Genomic DNA, 18,651 nt, shown 5'->3' on the forward strand with positions numbered 1-18,651 from the left:
TCTTGAGTCGTTATTACTTTTGTTCCTCAAACATTCACCTCATTACTGACTTCCTAATGTTTTCTGCTTGATTAATGAAGTGTTTGTCCTGCAAGTAGAGTTGAGCAACTGCATAACAAAGGGGTTCATAATTATAAGAATTACAACCTGTTTAAACTAAAGGATAAATATATCTGTAGGCCAAAACCAGTTACATATTTCCTGTTCAAGTATTTGTTCCCATCCTGTTACCTGAATTGTTTTAGAGAGCTGAACAAATGGAATTTAAATAGGAACTTTTCTTACATTTTATTACTTTCTACCACTTTATTACTGCAACATCTGTGCAGTGAGGTTACAGTCTCTTTTATGAGCATTAGTCTAAAATGTGGCTTGTTCGAATTAACCTTCACTGTCTTTTTTTTTTTAATAAGGCCTGTGACATTATTTCTATTGTACAGTTTATTTAAAGTACAACAAATAAATGAAGTTATAAAGTGACAAAACATTGACCCACATAATAGAAGGCTGCAATTATAACAATAACAATTATTGATTTACATGATGAATATCTTCTCGATTAACTGATTCATTATTCGGTAAATAAAATGTTCCTTAAGTCTTCAAAATGACTGCTAAACCCGAAGATATCCAGTTTATTGTCACATAAGACAAAGAAAAAGGCAGAAAATCATCACAAGTGGCAATTTTGCTTTAAAAATGACAATCAAAATAATAGTTTATATGGATAAACTAAAATGTTATGGGGAATAATTAAATTGTACTTCAGTTTTACATAATACACTCTTTGAAAACAGTTAAAGTCAGTTATATTGGTCCTTTCAGGTTCAAAACTCTAACCATCTTTTTCATGCATCCCAGTTTTGTTGTTAAATTCCAAATGGTGAATAAAATTTGTCAGTGTTTTCATGTGGCTGCAGTTCATATGAAACATGAACTGATTTCCATTCCTGGTTTGAAAAAAAAGCCCCTTTAATCTTGTTAGTGGCCTGAAAACAAAATGTCTCAATAACGCAATAAAATTGTAAATTATGACCCATTTTCTTTTCTCCAATTGAGATAAAGATGAGATATGTGGAAAAACCATAAATTCTTTGAAATGCCCAGCTATTCACACTTGACAGTTTACATGTTGCCAGCGCTTGTTTATGCTCTTTGTGTTCAGTAAACAGTGGTGTTACTCTGCGCCGAGTCCCAAACTGCGTGACTGCACTGATATTCACACACCAATCATGGGCGCCTAATTGGTATAGCCCTTCGTTAATTAACGCACTGCATTGCAAATCTCTCACAGCCTTGCGCTCGTTATTTATTTTGTTCTGAACGGCTGGACATGAATGACAGCATGTGTTGCTTTTCCCCTTTGAAATCCCCTCGGAGAGAAGCAGCGGGGAAAAAAACGCTCTTGGCACAACTTTGTATCATAAAAGTTGAAAGCATTCCGCCCGTCTTGGCCTATAAGCACAATAATGTATGTGAAATGAGAATGGCGGCGCGGTGGCATTGTTCGAAATCATCATTACAACGCAAACACCAGCAAGACAACTGCTGTGATCAGTCAAATAAACACGGGCTTTAAGCGTGTAACGGTACACACAGTCCTGAGAATTTAATAACCATAAATACCATCGTATTTACTGTTGGTGGGGAAAAAACATGTTCACAAGGATACATATCACATTAACTATACTGACATCATGTGTAGAAACTTATTTATTTGTACTGAATTCAGTATTACTATAGTGAAAGGTTCAGTTCAACCCAACAATAAACATTTTTCTCTAACCTAAAGTATCTAGGAAGGCAAATCGTTATGTTTTATTTGCGGGGGATTTTTGTTGCGCCAATACAGTGGAAGTAAATGGATTTCAGTGTTGAAAAATCACATATTAAAAAAAAAAAAAAAAAAATGTTTTACACCATTTCCAAAAACAATGTCCACCATACTCTTGATGATAACCAGACGTCGCTGTGAACACTTTTCATTGGAACTACTTGAAATAGTCTGAAAATTGTTGACAGTGTGTTCTGTGGATTATCCAGATGAGTTGAGACACTGTTTCTCTGAAGTTTCTCTCTTCTCTAAATCAGCTTCATACTTTGAACAACTGAGTCAACACAAAAGCTTCAGCCAAACATTTTTGATTATTTTACATAAGTGATTTCTACATTTATCTCTTTTGTCTGCTCAAATTTGCCAAAAAAAAAAAAAAAAAAAAGGTGATGTCATGAACTTCCATTCAGCAATCACGATTAAGCAACGTTTGAATCTAAATGTCATGGTAGTCATGGCCAGTTTGCTTATATTGCCAACACTCTTAATCACATCTGATCAAACAACACCAGTAAAGACCTGATGAAACAGATTAGTTGAGTTTTTGAGTGTTAAACTCTTAATAAACAACACTTGAAGATGTTTTTTTAAGGTTATTTTTTTGGCATTTTTGCCTTCATTTGAAAGTTGAAAGTGCAGAGACAAGAAACGGGTAAAGAGAGGGGTATGACATGCGATAAAGGTGCGTGGACTGAATCGACCTACGGATGTTTCCGTTACGTCTTAACTGTCATGACTATTTAATGTTATAATGAAATATTTAAGTTTTGAAACAGGGTTTAAGGGCTTAAAATATAATTTCAAGCATTACGAGGTGTCAGCAGACACCTTAGAGACTAAATGTTCTTTAGTTATTTGGGTGAACTAACCCTTTAAAGATGCTAATAAAAGTAGCCTGCTAACCGCTCTGTGTGAAAAGGACTAAAGAGGACAGTTAATTCATGCGTGTCAGACTGTATTTAGCATGTTTAATGTATTCCCACATAGCACATGGATTGCATATGTGCCAAGTAGATTTTTGGAGCCCATACACAATTTGCCACATCTGATATATACAACATACAGTGAAGCAGCTGCTCATTATTATGGTGTTTTCAGTCACTAACAGTGTCATAATGTTTTATTGTTTTATGGGTTAAGTAATAATTAGCCTAACCAGCTGGAAGATACAATAAAAGACTTTGCAGCGGGTGATGCAGAAACGAACCATCAGTACAAACAATCCACGTATGTCACACTTAACGTTGAAATTTTATCGTCCTGACGCAAAAAAAATGCTCTAATATTTAATCATAGTGCAACATGTAATCTAGATAGTAAAAACAAAGAAATTCCTGCAGGAGTTCTGTGTCTACAACTGATGATTCAATCGTGACTTAATGTTTTTACTTCGCAGTAGAGCCTCCTGTCATTAAAAACATACCTCCACACTGTGGTGGGAAGCTTACAGGCTTTACTTGCATCCTGCTTGGACTCAGCAGCTGGACAGAAGACCTGATGTCAAAGTTTTAGTTTGAACGTGAGCCAACCAAGCTGATGTTAAAGATGCTTCACTAAATAACACACACACACCAACACACACCTTCATTCACACAAATGACCAAGCGATGACTGCTTTCTGTGGTCGCTCACTACTGTGAACTCCACAACCCAGGCGATGAGGCACGAAAACCAGCTCGTCTGCAGCCAAAGACCTGCTTCCCTCTGTGTGTGTGTATGTGTGTGTGTGTGTGTGTGTTTTCAGCACACTGTGTGGACTGGAACTTGTTTTGAAGGGCACAGATCACAGATTGATGATGACTTCTGGTTATCCAAACAAAAGCTGACAGCAAGCAACACTGAAAAGAACCTGTTTACCTAAAGTGTACTGTTTATTATTCTTGCACCATTTATTACCCTCCGTACAGTGAGACAACAAAAAAACAGCTATTTCATATTATTGCCTTTTCTCTCATATTATTTCTCTCATCACAGATTTTTATGTGAGGGGGTTTATATAGGCTGAAAGGACAAATGATCACAGTTATCTTTCCAACTTTGTTTAAGTGTTTGTTCACTAAATAAATTATATTTTCTCACCACAAGTAAGATGTGTAACATATAGCATGGAACGTTTACATTTTGTCTACTGCTGTACTGTTATTATCATGGTAGCCAACATCTCTTAGTGTTTTAGACCACTGATGGCAAATCAATGAGCAGGACTGCTGTATGGTAATATAAGATTTTTGAATGAGTGCGATGATGTACCTTCATTCTTCATTATTTAATCCACTTGGATTAGCCAAAAACAGATTAAACGTTTTCTCACAAGATGTTTCAGAGACCTTACTATATCATGATATATGTATGTTATATGTATAAAATTACACATACGTGACCGAGGATTTAATCCAAATTGCCCAATTTCCTCCAAATCTTGGGAAAAACCCCTAGTGACGTCATCAGGGTTTTCTACTGGGCTTGGAGACTAAACAATGGATATGAATGGTATTTCAGTTGTGGTGCTCAGAAAAACTAAAAAAAAAAAAAAAAAAAAAGACATTTTAAAAACATTTGAACAAATTAAAAACAGAACTCAGAGTCAAAAGTTTTTACTGGAACTGTTTCTTAATAGTTCTTATGAAAACTGCTCACAGTCAGGTCTGTGGGTGATCCTGAAAAAAAGAGGAAGTTAGTTTGGGAAAGAAATTCTTTTAACTGTAGCTTTTTAATGCCGTGAGCACCACAACAAAAATCCCATACATCTCTCCATTGTATCGAGTTGAAGGCAGATATCTCAAAACCTTAGCAAATAAAAACAAAACTACTGTAACTACACAGCTAGATTGGGGTAAGAAGGAAGCATGTAATTTAAATGGATATCAAAAGGTAAAGCTGGAAGTATTCTATATTTTTGATATTATCACCAAAAGTCTAAAATCAGCCATGCATTCGTCCATCTTTCAATACTTCCTATTCCGCAGTCTGTCTGTCACTCAGCATTAAACCCATTTGTCCTCCTAAAGATGTAATTCTTTAAAAATGGGTCACAAACATACCTTCGTTTTATAAAAAGACTAAATAATTTCCCATAACAGCTGGGCGCTGACGCTTTCAGCTAACATTAATCATAGAGGAGTAAATAGTGCGTTTGTTGGGGACTATTTTCAACGGCGGATTAACACACATTTGGTTCACTCATGAGTATTTACAGCAGTGGTGTGGCTCATCATTATGTTTTTAATGGTTTTCAGACTTAAAGCTTTGAATATACAGACAATACATGTTAGCAGGATTGATTCATTATTGGTTTTGGTCTTTTTATGTTATTGTTTTTTTTAACAATAATGAAAACATTGTGAAAACATAAAATATCACCAGCCTCATCCCTTAAACCAGATATATTCCAATAGATTAGATTTCCAGCCATGTGCAAAGAGTCTCACTGAAAACCAGCAGAAAGTATTCGAGGCATGCTGCTTGATTTCAGCGCTGCTCTCTTCAAAGGAACACTGTTAGATGGCGCGACGTCCCCCTTTGCTTCTCAGGTCTCGGGCAGAAGAAAGGTTGGGGTTAGGAAGGCCCTCTCCTGGGACTGAAGGCATCCACAGCATAACACACTCATGTTCCGCTATTTATCAATTGCTGTATTCATCTTTTCTGTTTCCCCATTCACACCGCTATCAGGTTGGACGTGACACCACCCCCCCTCAGAAGGTCAGGATAACCCCCACCACACACACACACACACGCCCATACACACCACACAGTTATCCTCTCACCCTCCTGAAAGAGATCAAAGATGCTTTCGGTCAGCAAAGAAGACAAAAGGGTGAGCTGAGGTGGTTAAAGGAGCCGATTGATCCCTCGATGTCTATTTTAACGGCCTTATGACGTTTAAGATAAATTGCATTGCTGGATGTTAACATCTTATTAATTGGTGGAAGATGCAATAAAAATGTCTCTATAGACAAGTTAAATGTAGTTTTCCCAGGCATAAATCACTTTAAAGCATCAGGTTCTGTGTAATTTCTGCCTCATGTCATTGTGAAGGCATTTAGGTCGATTACAAATTAAACTAACGTCCTCACTAATCTCCTTGTTGCCAAATTAAAGGCAGGTTTTAAAATGTCTGGAAAAGTAATTCATTTTGCCAGTGTTTGAAGTTGTCTGGCACATGGCGGGTGACGATGAATTGTCCCCCAAAGAGTTAATTGATGGAGAGGAGAAACCTTCAGGGAGGGAAAAGTTCAGTTTTCTACCTCCCTGTCCTGTTTGAGGGAGATGTGAGTTGGCAGTGCAGGAGAGGCTTGAAGATTAATGTTGCAAAAGGGGGCTCTGACAGCTTTTCCGCTGGTTGCGGTTCTCTTGGGTGGCCCGATTGGTCTTGGATGTCACTTTTGCTACTTAATCTTGTGTATGTGAACCAGGGTGATTCAGAGAGGGGCTGGGGGGCTGTCCGCCGGGCAGCAACAGGAGAGACATACTGAAGAGAATGAAAGAATGTCACTCCCTCAACTTTCAACAGCTAATTTCTGTTTATTTTGTCCGAGAGGTGAAAAAAGCCATAAAAAGTATTTAATTCACTTCTCAACTTCTTTACACAGCTGGACTGTTGTTGTGCTTTCTGTACATATGAAGCTGATTTTACAGTTGCAGTTTGGATGTGAAATGTTATTTAACTTGGCCAACAGGTTGTTAATGGCTGTTGAAATCAATTAAATGATGTTTATAACCTGCTAGAATTTATGGAACCAAATTAAGGCAAATATACTGCATTGGCTTATAAAATAGAATATTTTATACATTACACTGTGTACATTTTACTTGGATGTTTGTTAATAACTGCAAGTACAAATACTTGCATACTTGTACAAATACTTTGTGCATCAGTGTTTAAACTGATGCACAAAACATCAAGAATATTATCGGAGTCTTGGGTTTGAATAATTTAGTCCGTGTAAATATCACAGAGTTTAAATGAAGAGCTGGAAAAACGCTGATATAGAATAAATATGTGACACTGTCAGACGTTAGAAAGAAGTTCGAAGTTAGAAATTGAAATAGGTCAAAAAAGTATTCATTAAAGATGTGTCATCTGTTTATTATGAATGTAACGTCAATCCAAAATAATGTTTTGAAAAGAAACTACGCTTTGGGACTAAACGATGACACGGTTGTTGATCAGTGAGTCATACTCCACGTAAAGAGAGAAAGAGGACATATTTTTTTCTTCTGGGTTTCTCCTATTGGGTAATCCTATTAGAGGATGTTTAGGTTCAATCCTCAGAACAACAGTAAACAGAGGGGAAGCACTGCCATGCGATCCCAAAACACTGGACTGGAGACATAAAATATTTCTCAATTTGACAGAGAAGTGACAAATGCGCATAAAACATGTTTGTGTTTTGAAGCTGTGGGTTTATTTAGTCATGTACGTCATCATTTGGAAGGTGATGAAATAGCTAATATGTTTAATAAAAACGTGGACTGAGGTTTTAATGCTGCAGATTTTTCTCTACGTTAACTCAAAATAAAAATGTTTCAGAGCCATTAATTGTCTCTAAATTGCCACAGTTTTCTGCAAAAGCTTTGGGTTTATCAGGGAAATACCTCATGCAAAAAAAGGCTCAGGTTTGTTAACATTATATTGTAAATATAACACACATACTGTACAGTATTGACCACCGTTAACGTGAACTCTAGCTGCCAGTTGACCAATTGTCCAGCGAGCTCCTTCCAGCTAACCTCTCTAAGCCAATCTAAACAGGTCTCTTACTTGACCTCTCTGACTTTTAACCCTAATCCAAAACCTTAAACACTATTTCTGGCCGCAGCTCTAAGCTTATTCCCACTATCTAACCCGTGTTTGTGTTATATACACATTGGCTGCAGCCTGCTACTCCAGCAGAGCTGACTCATCTCAGCGCCACGCTGTTCACCTTCTTCTGTCGTTATTGTTCACGCATATATCTTATCTGTGACTGACTTTGCACTTTCCTACGTGAGTCAGAGTGTGTTTCGTCATAACCGTAAGGGCAACATTAAATTTGCACTCGACCAAATATGGCTCAGGCAGTCGTCAAACTGCTCCGTGCCAAAACTTTGGTAAAAACACAGGTGTTCTCTCTCTGCGCAGCAACCGTGTTTACTAGACTGTCCCTGTGAAAGACTCACTTTTTCTTCTTTTTGGCTTTCACACGGAACGTTTGTATTTTGAGAACTGCAAGCTGCCCACATAGTGTCGTCACCAGAGCTGCTTTCCCCGTAAACTGTTTGGATTCAATGAGCTAATCCACCTACAGTGTTTGGCTCATTGCCACACGGCATACCAGACAGACCATAATGTATAAAAGGAGAAAATTAGAGACAGCAATTAAATATTTACTACGTATTAGCAACTGATTAATCACCTGTGGCTTCTTATGAAACATTCACTGTCAGCTCATTACAGGGATTATCAGAGGCCAAGGCTCATAAAAACTGCGAGAAAAAAGGTCAACTGGAGTAAATCTGACTTGTGTTAAAATAATGTCACTTGAGGCAATGTTCTGATTCGACCTCAGCTTGTGATGACCTGTCCTAATAGACTGAATATGTTCTTCCTGATGCCTGCCTCACCACCTTCTCCGAGTGCAGCCGAACCTCAGCTGTACTCTCCACATGTTCATCTGACTCTCCTGCAGAGAGAGAGGCAGTGCATGTCAGAGCCCTCCCCTTTGTTATTCCCTGTTTTTCAGCGTCGTGACAGTAAATTCTACAAAGTCCACAAAAAGGATGGTCAAAGCGTTATGTCTGTCCGTCTTCAAAGAGTTATGACAAGAGAGAGTCACTAGTAAAAAGCGAAAAGTCTGATAGCCATCAGTGGGATGGGGACTCCAGTAAACGGAGCACTGAGTCTAGACCACTCGAGACGGGCATGTTAAGGTCACGCTCATAAAAGTCCCCTAGACACGGTGCTCCTTATAGGCCTGGAGGGGAAGAGCCGGAGCAGGAATCACCTGCACAGATGGGTCAGGAGGTGCTACACTTTGAGCTGCTACTGGGCCCCATCACACGGCCTGAGAGAGCAATAGGTTTCATATGCGGCACATCGTGAATCAGGCTCAGCGTCAAATAACTCACAGTAGACTAAACTGGGCTGTGTGCGGTAGGTATGTAGGGAGGGCAGGGCAGGTATCTTCAAAACATGGACTGCAACGTGACGGAGGTGTCACCGTAAAGAGGGATTTAAACTGGAGAAGAAAAAATCACCGTGTGTGGCTTTGTTTTGCACCAGAGAAGTACACTCGTGACTTGTTTGGACGATCAAGAGAAGAAGGTGTGAGATTTTTAAATAGTCTCCGTATTTTGACTTAAAAATGCAACAGATCTTTCAGTGGCCACCACTAATTGACCTTTTGAAAGAATGCAACGCCTTCTCCTTGACTGACATTTGCTTTTAGCGGCTCCTGTGGGATGGGGCGGTGGGCTTGTGGAAGGCGATAGTGGGGGGAGATCCTCAGGAGATAAACCGCCATGCCCCCTGTCCCTCAGACAACAAAGAAAGTGAGTGATGTTTGTCTGAAAACCAAGAGCCGCGATCCCTCTTGTTTTGATGTGTGGGCCACCTGGGATGCGGGTCTCCATCAGCACTCGGGCCCGAGGAGAGAGGAAGAGAAACAGGACTCACACAGATCTCGTCCCCAGGACAAACAATCAGAGTGACAAGCCTGCTGGAATCCCACGGAAGTCACCCAACAGACGAGGCATTCAAACACGTAGAAAAAACAAGAGGCGTTTAGGTGGCCACAAAGGGCCAGAGTAGAATTGCACTGCATGGTTCCCTGAAGTTTTGGAAGACAAAAGTTTGAATGTTTACATCCTTTAATATCTGTAACATACAGAACCCTGAAAGGATCACGTGAGTTTCATCTCCTGTCAAACTCGCAGACGATTAAAGGATGTTTTCTCATTACTAACACAATAATAAATACCAAAATTGACTTAAAGGTTTTTAAAGGAAGGAGAGGTAAATGGTGATTGACTGCTAATGATCACAAATCAACAGCAATCAATGTGCCATGTGGGAAATGATATGCTATTATTTTTAGAAATGGTTCTGAAAAGTTTTCACCGCTTTAATAGAGAATCAGAGAAATAAACATAGTTGATAAACTCGGTTCATCGTCACCTGTGAAACTTAACATTCGCTAAAGTTTACCTGCAGTGGATCAATATTAATTCCAGTTTTTCAAACCTGAATCCACTGAGATCCTGCTTCATGAATGGGAGGTAGTGGATGAAGTTTGGGACTGCAGAGTTACAGGTTTCAACAGGCCAAATCTGTTATAGAATACGTTTTGTCTGAGTTTACAGTTTCATTCTTACACAAAAATGAATGCAAGTGACAGTAATAAAAGCTGGGGTTAGTGTAAGTAAGTCTTTGTCCAAATTGCAATAATTATAAAGAAATGATGGTGGTAGCTGTCTGGTTCAGTGCCCGATATCCTCAATTTCCACCTCTGATTAGATGACTGTGTTAATATGCTGCATAAGTACCTGTGCCTCGAAGGTTGTGGCAAGTTTAACATTAAGGTGAAGCAAGGTTTAAAAAGAGTTAAACTCAAATTCAAAAGAAAAAAAAAAAGTGACTCATAAAACACTGTGTAGGAAAATTCAAGTGGATCAAATCAAGTTTTAATTAATGGTAACAATCATTGTGGCATGTTGCTGCAAAGTGCGCTCACTGCTTGGCAGGGGTGTAACTCGTTAAGATTCTATCAGGTTTGAGAGCCATTCATTACTTTTACAGCTCGACCACAAACCTGCAGGATCGCATGCACGACGGGAGGGATTCCTCCGCCTTCACCAGTCAGGGGCGTCAGCTCTGAGGAATCTCCTGCTGCACATCTGAAAGCACAAAGATGGTGAGGAAACACCAGTAAAATATCGGTGTATCGGTGAATGTTTTCAACGACACCTGTTGGTGACGTAATATTTACAGTTAAAACAATCTTATATGAAAGTTATTTGCTTATGTGAGAAGACAAAAGTCCATATCAGACAGGATTAAAAAAATGTTGACAAGTACTTCACTGGATTAGTTTTATTAATATTAGAACAACTAAGGCTTTTAAAACGGTATTATTTTCTAACAAGCTTTAAATCCTACAAAAGTATGTGAATATTGCCTTCAAATAATCAAAAAATGATGATTTTAGTTAACATTGGAAGTTCTAACAATGTGGTGCTCCAGTCAGAGCAGAAAGTTGGAATTATTTGCAAATACTGTTTCATACTGATGAGGTTTTAATACCACAAAAATGCAGCTTTTTGTCCAAAGCTGATTTTCCATCATTATTAATCCATCTAATTAAAATGAAATTGATGAAAGTCCACGTACAAGACTTTGAAAGCAGCTGGAGGATTGCGGTCTCTCACCTTTTGGACAAACAAAAGTATGACTTTGTTTGTCGATTTATACAAATAAAAATATGCGGAGTCACGTTGTCAAGGAACTGCACATTTTGTGACTGTGGAACAATTGTCTCACAGCTCTGGAAATAATTATTTGGACCAGGGAACATTTCCTCACAAGCTTACATCATATCGGTGCATTTCCATCATTTGTGTTTGTTTTTCAAAGGGGCGTGTGTGTTTGTGTGTGTGTGTGTGAGTCATGGAAGCAGGACGGTGTTGAAACGATGAGGAAACACCTTGAATGTATCCAGAGATCCCGTCTGATAACTGACTGGTATCTCACACATATGACATGATTGAAAGCAGCATCCAGGCTGATTCCTGTGCTGCGTCACTGCTTGAGGACCGTTTGGAGGAGTTCCTCGCTGTGAGGGGCCGGGAACGTGGGGTGTCCTGAGTGGAGCATCGGCTGGCTGTGGGAGGCAGAGAGCAGGGGTACAAGGCCCAGATGGATGTCAGGGCAACATCTGTTCAACCTCCTGGCTCGGTCTTATCAGCTGAAACACTGCCACACACACTGGACGGGAGAGCGAGAAGACAGAGAAAACGGCATTCTTTGCAGAGTTTAAGAAAACATGCCTGCTTTTGTTTGTCTTGTAAACGAAAGTTAGGTTCCCTGTCGGGTCGCGCATTTGCATTTCACAAAGCTCACAGGCTTCATCTGGTTGTGTGTGATCGCATTTGTTTATACTTCTGGTAGGTCGTTATACTGTATGTGGCACATTTTTGACCCCATTGTTTGATGCTACAAACACCAAAATATTTCAAAACCCACTGAATCAAGCAGATATTAATGTTTACCAACCATAATTGACTTGCCCATTTTAATGTGCATCGATTAAATTGCTAAAATCTAGCTTTAAATAAAATAGAATGTTTTCTGTCATGATGTAAAATCAACCGAATTTTTGAATCTAAAACATTCAAAAATACCTAATTTGATGTTAGACATTTGATGTTATGATGCCAACACCTTTTCTTTTGTTTTTGTTGACATTTTACTTTCGTGCAACATCTAATATCTGACTTCATCAAACCTGATATGTCCATCATGAGATTCTACTTCAAACACACAAAAAATGAATGAATTATGTATAAACTATCTTCTCAATGATAAAAAAACCCCCAAAAAACAGATTTCAAGTCAGTTTACTTCTTACACTGTACAACTGTGAGTATTAATATGTTTGAATCCAATTCAATGATGGAAAATTTGCAGTGTTCTCATTTACTGTGATGTGTGTGTGTCCTGTAAACACTGCAACCAGGTTGTACATGCAGAGAAGACCACTAATGACGTGAATGCAGAGCTTTTGATGTCAGAAATTCAAAACCAAAAAAAAAACAAAAACCAAAGAGATACATAAACTATGATGGAGGATGCAGATAAGCAGAATTATTTGTGGCTGGCAAAGCTTTGCACTCTATTGTGTGCTGTCAGCTCAATTTACTTTTATGTACCGTCTTTCTCAGTCCTCTACATGTCATATCTTCACTATCTTCAAAGAATTGTTATGGCATTTTTGTATATTTCACGATTTTGTTACAAATCACAACTTCACTTTATATTACTGCCAACAATTAGGTTTGGCACAGTTAGATTTCTTTAAGTGTTTTTCCTGCCTTCCAGGCAGACATTAATTATCATTCATTTTAGTGAATTATAAAAATCAACTTGCAGAGACTTGAAGCTTGCTTAAGATACTGTATCCATCACAGTAAACATCATGTCTCTGTTATTGTTTCATGGTACTGCCATTGTGTGCACAGACTGATAAGAAAAGTCTGGACTGCGTTAGCACACTATAACAATAATGTAACTTTGCAGCTGCTTATCTGTCAGCCACACTGCAGTTCTGCTGCCAACAAGGGCACGAGAAACTCCCTGAGCACTTCAGACAGACACCAGCAATTAAACAGGTAAAGCATGTAAAGGTTCAGTGTGGGAGGACTGGCTGCATCTTTTTCAGGGGAATAAAATCAACTGTACAGACAGAGAGAGAGAGTGAGGAGGAGTGAAAGAGAGAGGTCCCCCGTCTCTCTGTTTTCTCCCAGGAGGGCTGCTTCGCTGAGGTCCTGGCCTCTTCCTTTCCCCTGGGCACCCTGGATGCCCATGCTGAGGGAGGGCTCCTTTGGCGTGACCAAAGGGAAGCAGAGCGAGTAAGAGAGAGACAGAGTTGGAGAGAACCTGAGAGGAAAAAAAAAAAAGAAAGTGGTAAGGAAAGAGAGATAGAGAGGACTCAAAAAACAGGGAGAAAGTGAGAGCGACAGGGAGAAAAAGGGGGAGCGAGACGAGCGCAGCAGCCCATGGTTTGTCTCAGGGCAGCAGCTTCCAGAGCTGGTGTGCAGCAGACTGAAGAGAAGCACGTCTGCCCCAGAGGCAGAGACTGGAAAACAGGATCAAAGAGTCGCCAGGGCAACCTGCATGACACACATTGTATTAAAGCCACACGGTTAATTTGAAAGAGAGGGAAGAAGGGCAAAAGGAGAAGAAAAGGGGAGGCAGAGGTAGCACAGAGTAGAGTATATTTATCAGGAACTCCTGTCTCACTTGGTTAACTTTCCACTCAAAACTTTCTTCAACTGCTCTACTTTGACTTTGAGCGTTTTTCTTTAAACTTTGGCTCGACCTCCACTGGCTGGTCTGCCTTTTCCCGATTATCCTCCAGCATCTCAGATTTCCACAGGTCACCTTAAATCACAAATCAGAGACATTGTGAAGAAAATGTTTCCAGAAGGGTAGACAAACATCCAGCTCATCACGCATTTCATACTGATGCAAACAGCATGAATATTCACATAAAACAGCCAAAAAAAGCCAATCCAGTCCCAGAAATTCAAACCTAATTTAGCTGAATTTCTAGATTTACAAACAGATAAAATGACAAACATGAGCTAAACAGTTCAAGGATTGTTCTGTAAAGGCAGAATACAGATATTATTTATAATGCTTAACAAACCTACAAACTATCATCCATACTGTCATTTACACATTAAGATAAAGAAGCATTATGGCTTCCTATGTTCCACTAAGTGATGTAAATATAAAAAAATATTTTACTACAACATTGTAACAAGCAAAAGTAATCAGAATATGAATGACAACTAAGACAATTTTTTGATTTTTAAAACTTTAATTGCCATTATAGACAAAACTCATGATTGAAAAAAAACAAAAAAAACAAACAAAAATACATTAAAACAACAACAGGAACAAAAAAAACAAAAAAAAAACCGCAATGAATGTTTTAAAACCTAAGTTCAAGCAGATATGCGAAGTCCAGCACTGGTATAGTTGCTAATCGACAGATTTATTTTGTAAGTGACTGAATGCACCGAGCCACGCAGATTACAAAAGAAGGTAGACCGTATGTCAGGTACAAAAAGTGATTCCATTTCTAAAAACCTGACCAAATACTGAACAAAACAACAACAGAAATACAAAGCACACATGGAGGAGGTGTGTGCGTCCGCCGTTACTGAAGCACATTTTGGGGACGACCACACACACACACCTGTGGCACACTGAACAGGACTCGTTTCAGAGGTGTGGAGTCCACATGAGGGCATCTGGGATAAAAACCACACTGAGCAGTAATTCAGCTGGAGTGGAGTGGAGTGGAGTGGAGGGGCAGTCTTGGTTGGGACTGGTAGGGATGAAGTGGGGCGGGGGGTCCGCGATAAACAGCAGACAGGGAGGGGTCTTCACAGACAGTTGGAAGGCATTAGGGTGTCGGACAGGGACTTGTCAGATGCAGCTGTTGCTGTGGCTGATTGATAGAGTTTGTATTCCACCCTGATGGGAAACTGGAGTCGCAAGCCAGTGCCGAGAGGGATTATGCCAGATAAAATAAAAAAAAAAATGTAGAAAAAACAAACAACACTTTTGCTAAAACACTGAAATGAAACTAATTCCATCACAAACTAATTCCATCACATTTTTTTTCAACTTGCGAAATACATCCAGCCCGGTCAATCAACACTTTTTTGATTTATTTGTTCATTGATTTGAGAGAATTGAAAGTGTGGTATGATAATATAAAAAAATCATTGTAATCCGAATGTAGCTCTACAAGGTTAACATACAGAGCTATAAAATATATCCTAAGATGCACATTTATAAAAGCATTCAGACTTGTTCCCACTTACTCCGAATGGACTCTCCGTTAAGTCGCCTAGCACTTAGTCACATGATTAGTAGTACGTCTGTATGGCCACACAGGAGGGTACACAGCATTATGCTTGTTTGCATGTACTGTACAAAATACTCCATGAGATACTCAGACTACAATATTCAGATTAGATATTCAGACATGGTGTGACACACCGATATGTAACTACTGTACATAACACAAGGCTTTGGACTATGCACTCCAATCACACAACGACATTCGTTGTTAGCAAGTCAAAAGGAGAAGCACACTTGACAGCCGTACAGTACTTCTCAGTGGAAAGAACATCAACCGTGCTCACCCGAACATCCGCTAAAGTAATTAGTGGAGATGTTAAACATATCTACAGACGACCTAGGCTCCACTTTGTGTGTGTGTGTGTGTGTTTGTGTGTAAGAGTGAGAATGTATGTGTTAGTGTCCAATGATGACTGAAGGAATGCCATGTATCCCAAATGCCACTGGTTTTATCACAATGGCACAAACAGTAGTAAACAAGATTTCCATTTCCAGCAAAGTTCAATGATTTTTTTTTCTTGACAAACTGCTTTACGTCAGACAGGTTTAATGGCGGCTCTCCTCTGTCAGGTTGTAGTGGCTGACTGTTGCTTGTGCACACTCCTCCAATTTGAAAAATGAGAGCACAGTGAAGGGAGAATAACATACAATACACATCTCAAAGAGAGAGGCCGACATCTGCTGTGTTTGCTTGTGTGTACATGTTTGTGTCTGTGGGTGAAGTGTGTGTACGTGGGCACCAGCAGGATGTGGTGTTTTCCTTCTCGTTAGATGCTAATGTCTCTTAGCATTAGCAGCATTAGCATCAAATCCTTGCAGGCTCTGTGTCTTTGTCCTCCAACAGGCAAATGAACTGACCGAAGCTCTCTTTCACTGCCTCCATGTTGTCGGTGGTGCTGCCTTCGAGGATCCAGCGCTTCCCCCTGGCCAGCGGCTCCAACTCAAAGTACTTCTTGACCTGCCGGCAAAAACATACAGTTTGGTCAGTCGGAACATTCACCGTCACTCCAGACATTCAGAAATGATCAAATTAAGTATATATAAGGCTTCTGTTCCACACCTACAAAACTTATTTTCACGCTGACACATTCTTCTTAATATCACTTGTCTGAAACCATATGCATTAATGACCAATAGTCTGCACACTGTCGTCTCAAATGAACACTACACCATGTGATTTCAGTTATTAAGTGACCTTAAATCATTTGAGAGGACAGTTTAATCTTGTAAATTCTGCAGATTATTGGACCTCCATGGTAAACCTTTGGGGTATTTTTAGACCAGTATGTGGTCAGTATATAACTGGGCCAAATAGAAATGAGGACCAGGTTATCATTTTGTAATTCTACCTTGGTTTAAATGTTAGAAAATCCTGGCTTTACTATTGCATTGCAGTTTTCATAGGCCACAGTCTCTGTCCTCTGAGGCCAAGAATATTAAAAAGTAAAAAAAAAAAAAAAAAAAAAAAAAAAGGGGGGTGAGGGGGGATAACCTTGTGTCTCATCCCTATCCACACTGCAATTAGTTTTCCATGGACAATGTGTTTTCTTCACATAATCACTCACAAACACATGAGGTCACAGCCGTGAAAATGTCCAAATAACCAATGTACAAAATTTGAGAAAAATAAATAAATAAATAAAACTAAATGAAATAAAAAAAATATTCTTCTTGTCTGAGAAACATGTGGCTTATTGAATTGGCACTGCTCTTTGTAACAGTTGATTATAAAGTTCATATGTTGGCTTTTGGCAGCTCGTGACAGTTGGTTGCAGTGATGTTGGATGGGGGGGGGGGGGGGGGGGAGAACCAGAACCAGCTGTTTCGTAAAAACAAATCTCAGCAGAGGGAAACAATGTCTTAGACCTCCACTGGAGGTACTGCAGGTTGTTAGGGTTTCTGACATTTTCAAGCTGAGAGTAATGGAAGCAATTTCGCTTGCCCGATGTGAACGAAGTTCACCCATCTCCTCCTGTTTGTCTGACAGCCAGTGAAGAATGTACAAAGACAAATGTGTACCGTCAGCAGCTCTGAAAGCAATCTGAAGTGCCGCTAATGTCCCTGATGCAATAAAGCTGCAAAACTTCCCACCATACAAAATGTCTGCTTGTTAGTAAAAGGTTTAAAGAAATATATCTATCCCATTGATCAATAATTTTATCATAGTTTAGTTAAAATACTCACAATTTCTATGCAATAGTGATACCAAATTTGAAATCAAAACCAGATTTGTTTTTTAACAGTTTATTATACTAATTACTATGATCAGTTTGCACATTTAAGGACACAGGCTGAGGTGAGGAGGTGACATTCATCAATCACTGCAGAAATACCAATGCTGAGGAGACATTATAATACCGACTTCAACAATACTAATTTTAATCACAACTTGTTTAGTTTTAAGGTGTTTTTTTCTACATATTTCTGCAAATAAAAAAACAAAGATTGGTGACTGAACAAATCTTTAAAATAGCAGATAAGCTTAGCCTTCTGAATAGGTCTTTGCCAATGCAAGAAGACAAATAGATTTGTGCACCCTGGAAACACCACCAAATCCACACCGGTGCCCGTCACACAGTCAAATGACTTTTCAACTTCAAGTGAAATTGCTTTTGTCTAGACCGTGCTGGGCTGTCTAGCTGTGCCATGGTGTGTGGCATGAAGAGGATGGGGAGGAGGAGGAGGGGGGGGGTATTCTTTGTGTCTGCTCAAATCCAGCCAGCCATGCCAGTGAGTGGGAGAGTGAGCGCTGTCTCTGCCCCCCTGAGCCGAGTCTCTGTCCGGGTGTAATGTGAGTTTAATGACAGATTAAGTCACCTCAGCCGCGTTTGGCTCAGAGGCCTGGCTAGAAAGCCGAGCGGACCCAAACAGTGTTAACAAATCTGTCTGGGTAACTTGAGCTGCCCTAGTCCAGGCACTAGATCCAGACCTAGACTGCAGACGATGCGGCTGGCTGCCTGTCTGGCTGGCTGGCTCACTTGTCTGCCTGTAGCCAAGGCCCTCTTCTGGAAGACCCTGGCCCCTGCACTGGCAGACAGTCAAAAGGCCAGCAGTGACCTCTGTGCAAGTGCAGACAGGCTCAAGCTTCTTTCACTTCCCTTCCTTACCTCACAGGCCACAAGAACATACCCAAGGGCATCTCACAGAGCGGCAAATGCCTTCTTTAGCACTATGCACCAGACAA

General features: G+C 39.7%; 1 protein-coding gene across 3 annotated transcripts in view; it reads right to left on the bottom strand.

Moving 5' to 3' along the window:
* Positions 1–14,351: 14,351 nt before the first annotated feature.
* arl15a (ADP-ribosylation factor-like 15a) overlaps positions 14,352–18,651 on the bottom strand; it is a 122,593-nt gene continuing 118,293 nt past the window's right edge. Inside the window, exon 5 of one of the 3 annotated variants that reach the window (XM_067614922.1) lies at positions 14,352–16,425. In XM_067614922.1, the coding sequence (XP_067471023.1) occupies positions 16,273–16,425 (153 nt within the window). In that variant the 3' untranslated portion in view covers positions 14,352–16,272. The remainder of the gene's footprint in view (positions 16,426–18,651) is intronic. The other 2 variants (XM_067614906.1, XM_067614915.1) reach the window with 2 other exon arrangements.

This window comes from Thunnus thynnus, chromosome 2 (assembly GCF_963924715.1).
Source record: "Thunnus thynnus chromosome 2, fThuThy2.1, whole genome shotgun sequence".
Lineage (NCBI taxonomy): Eukaryota > Metazoa > Chordata > Actinopteri > Scombriformes > Scombridae > Thunnus > Thunnus thynnus.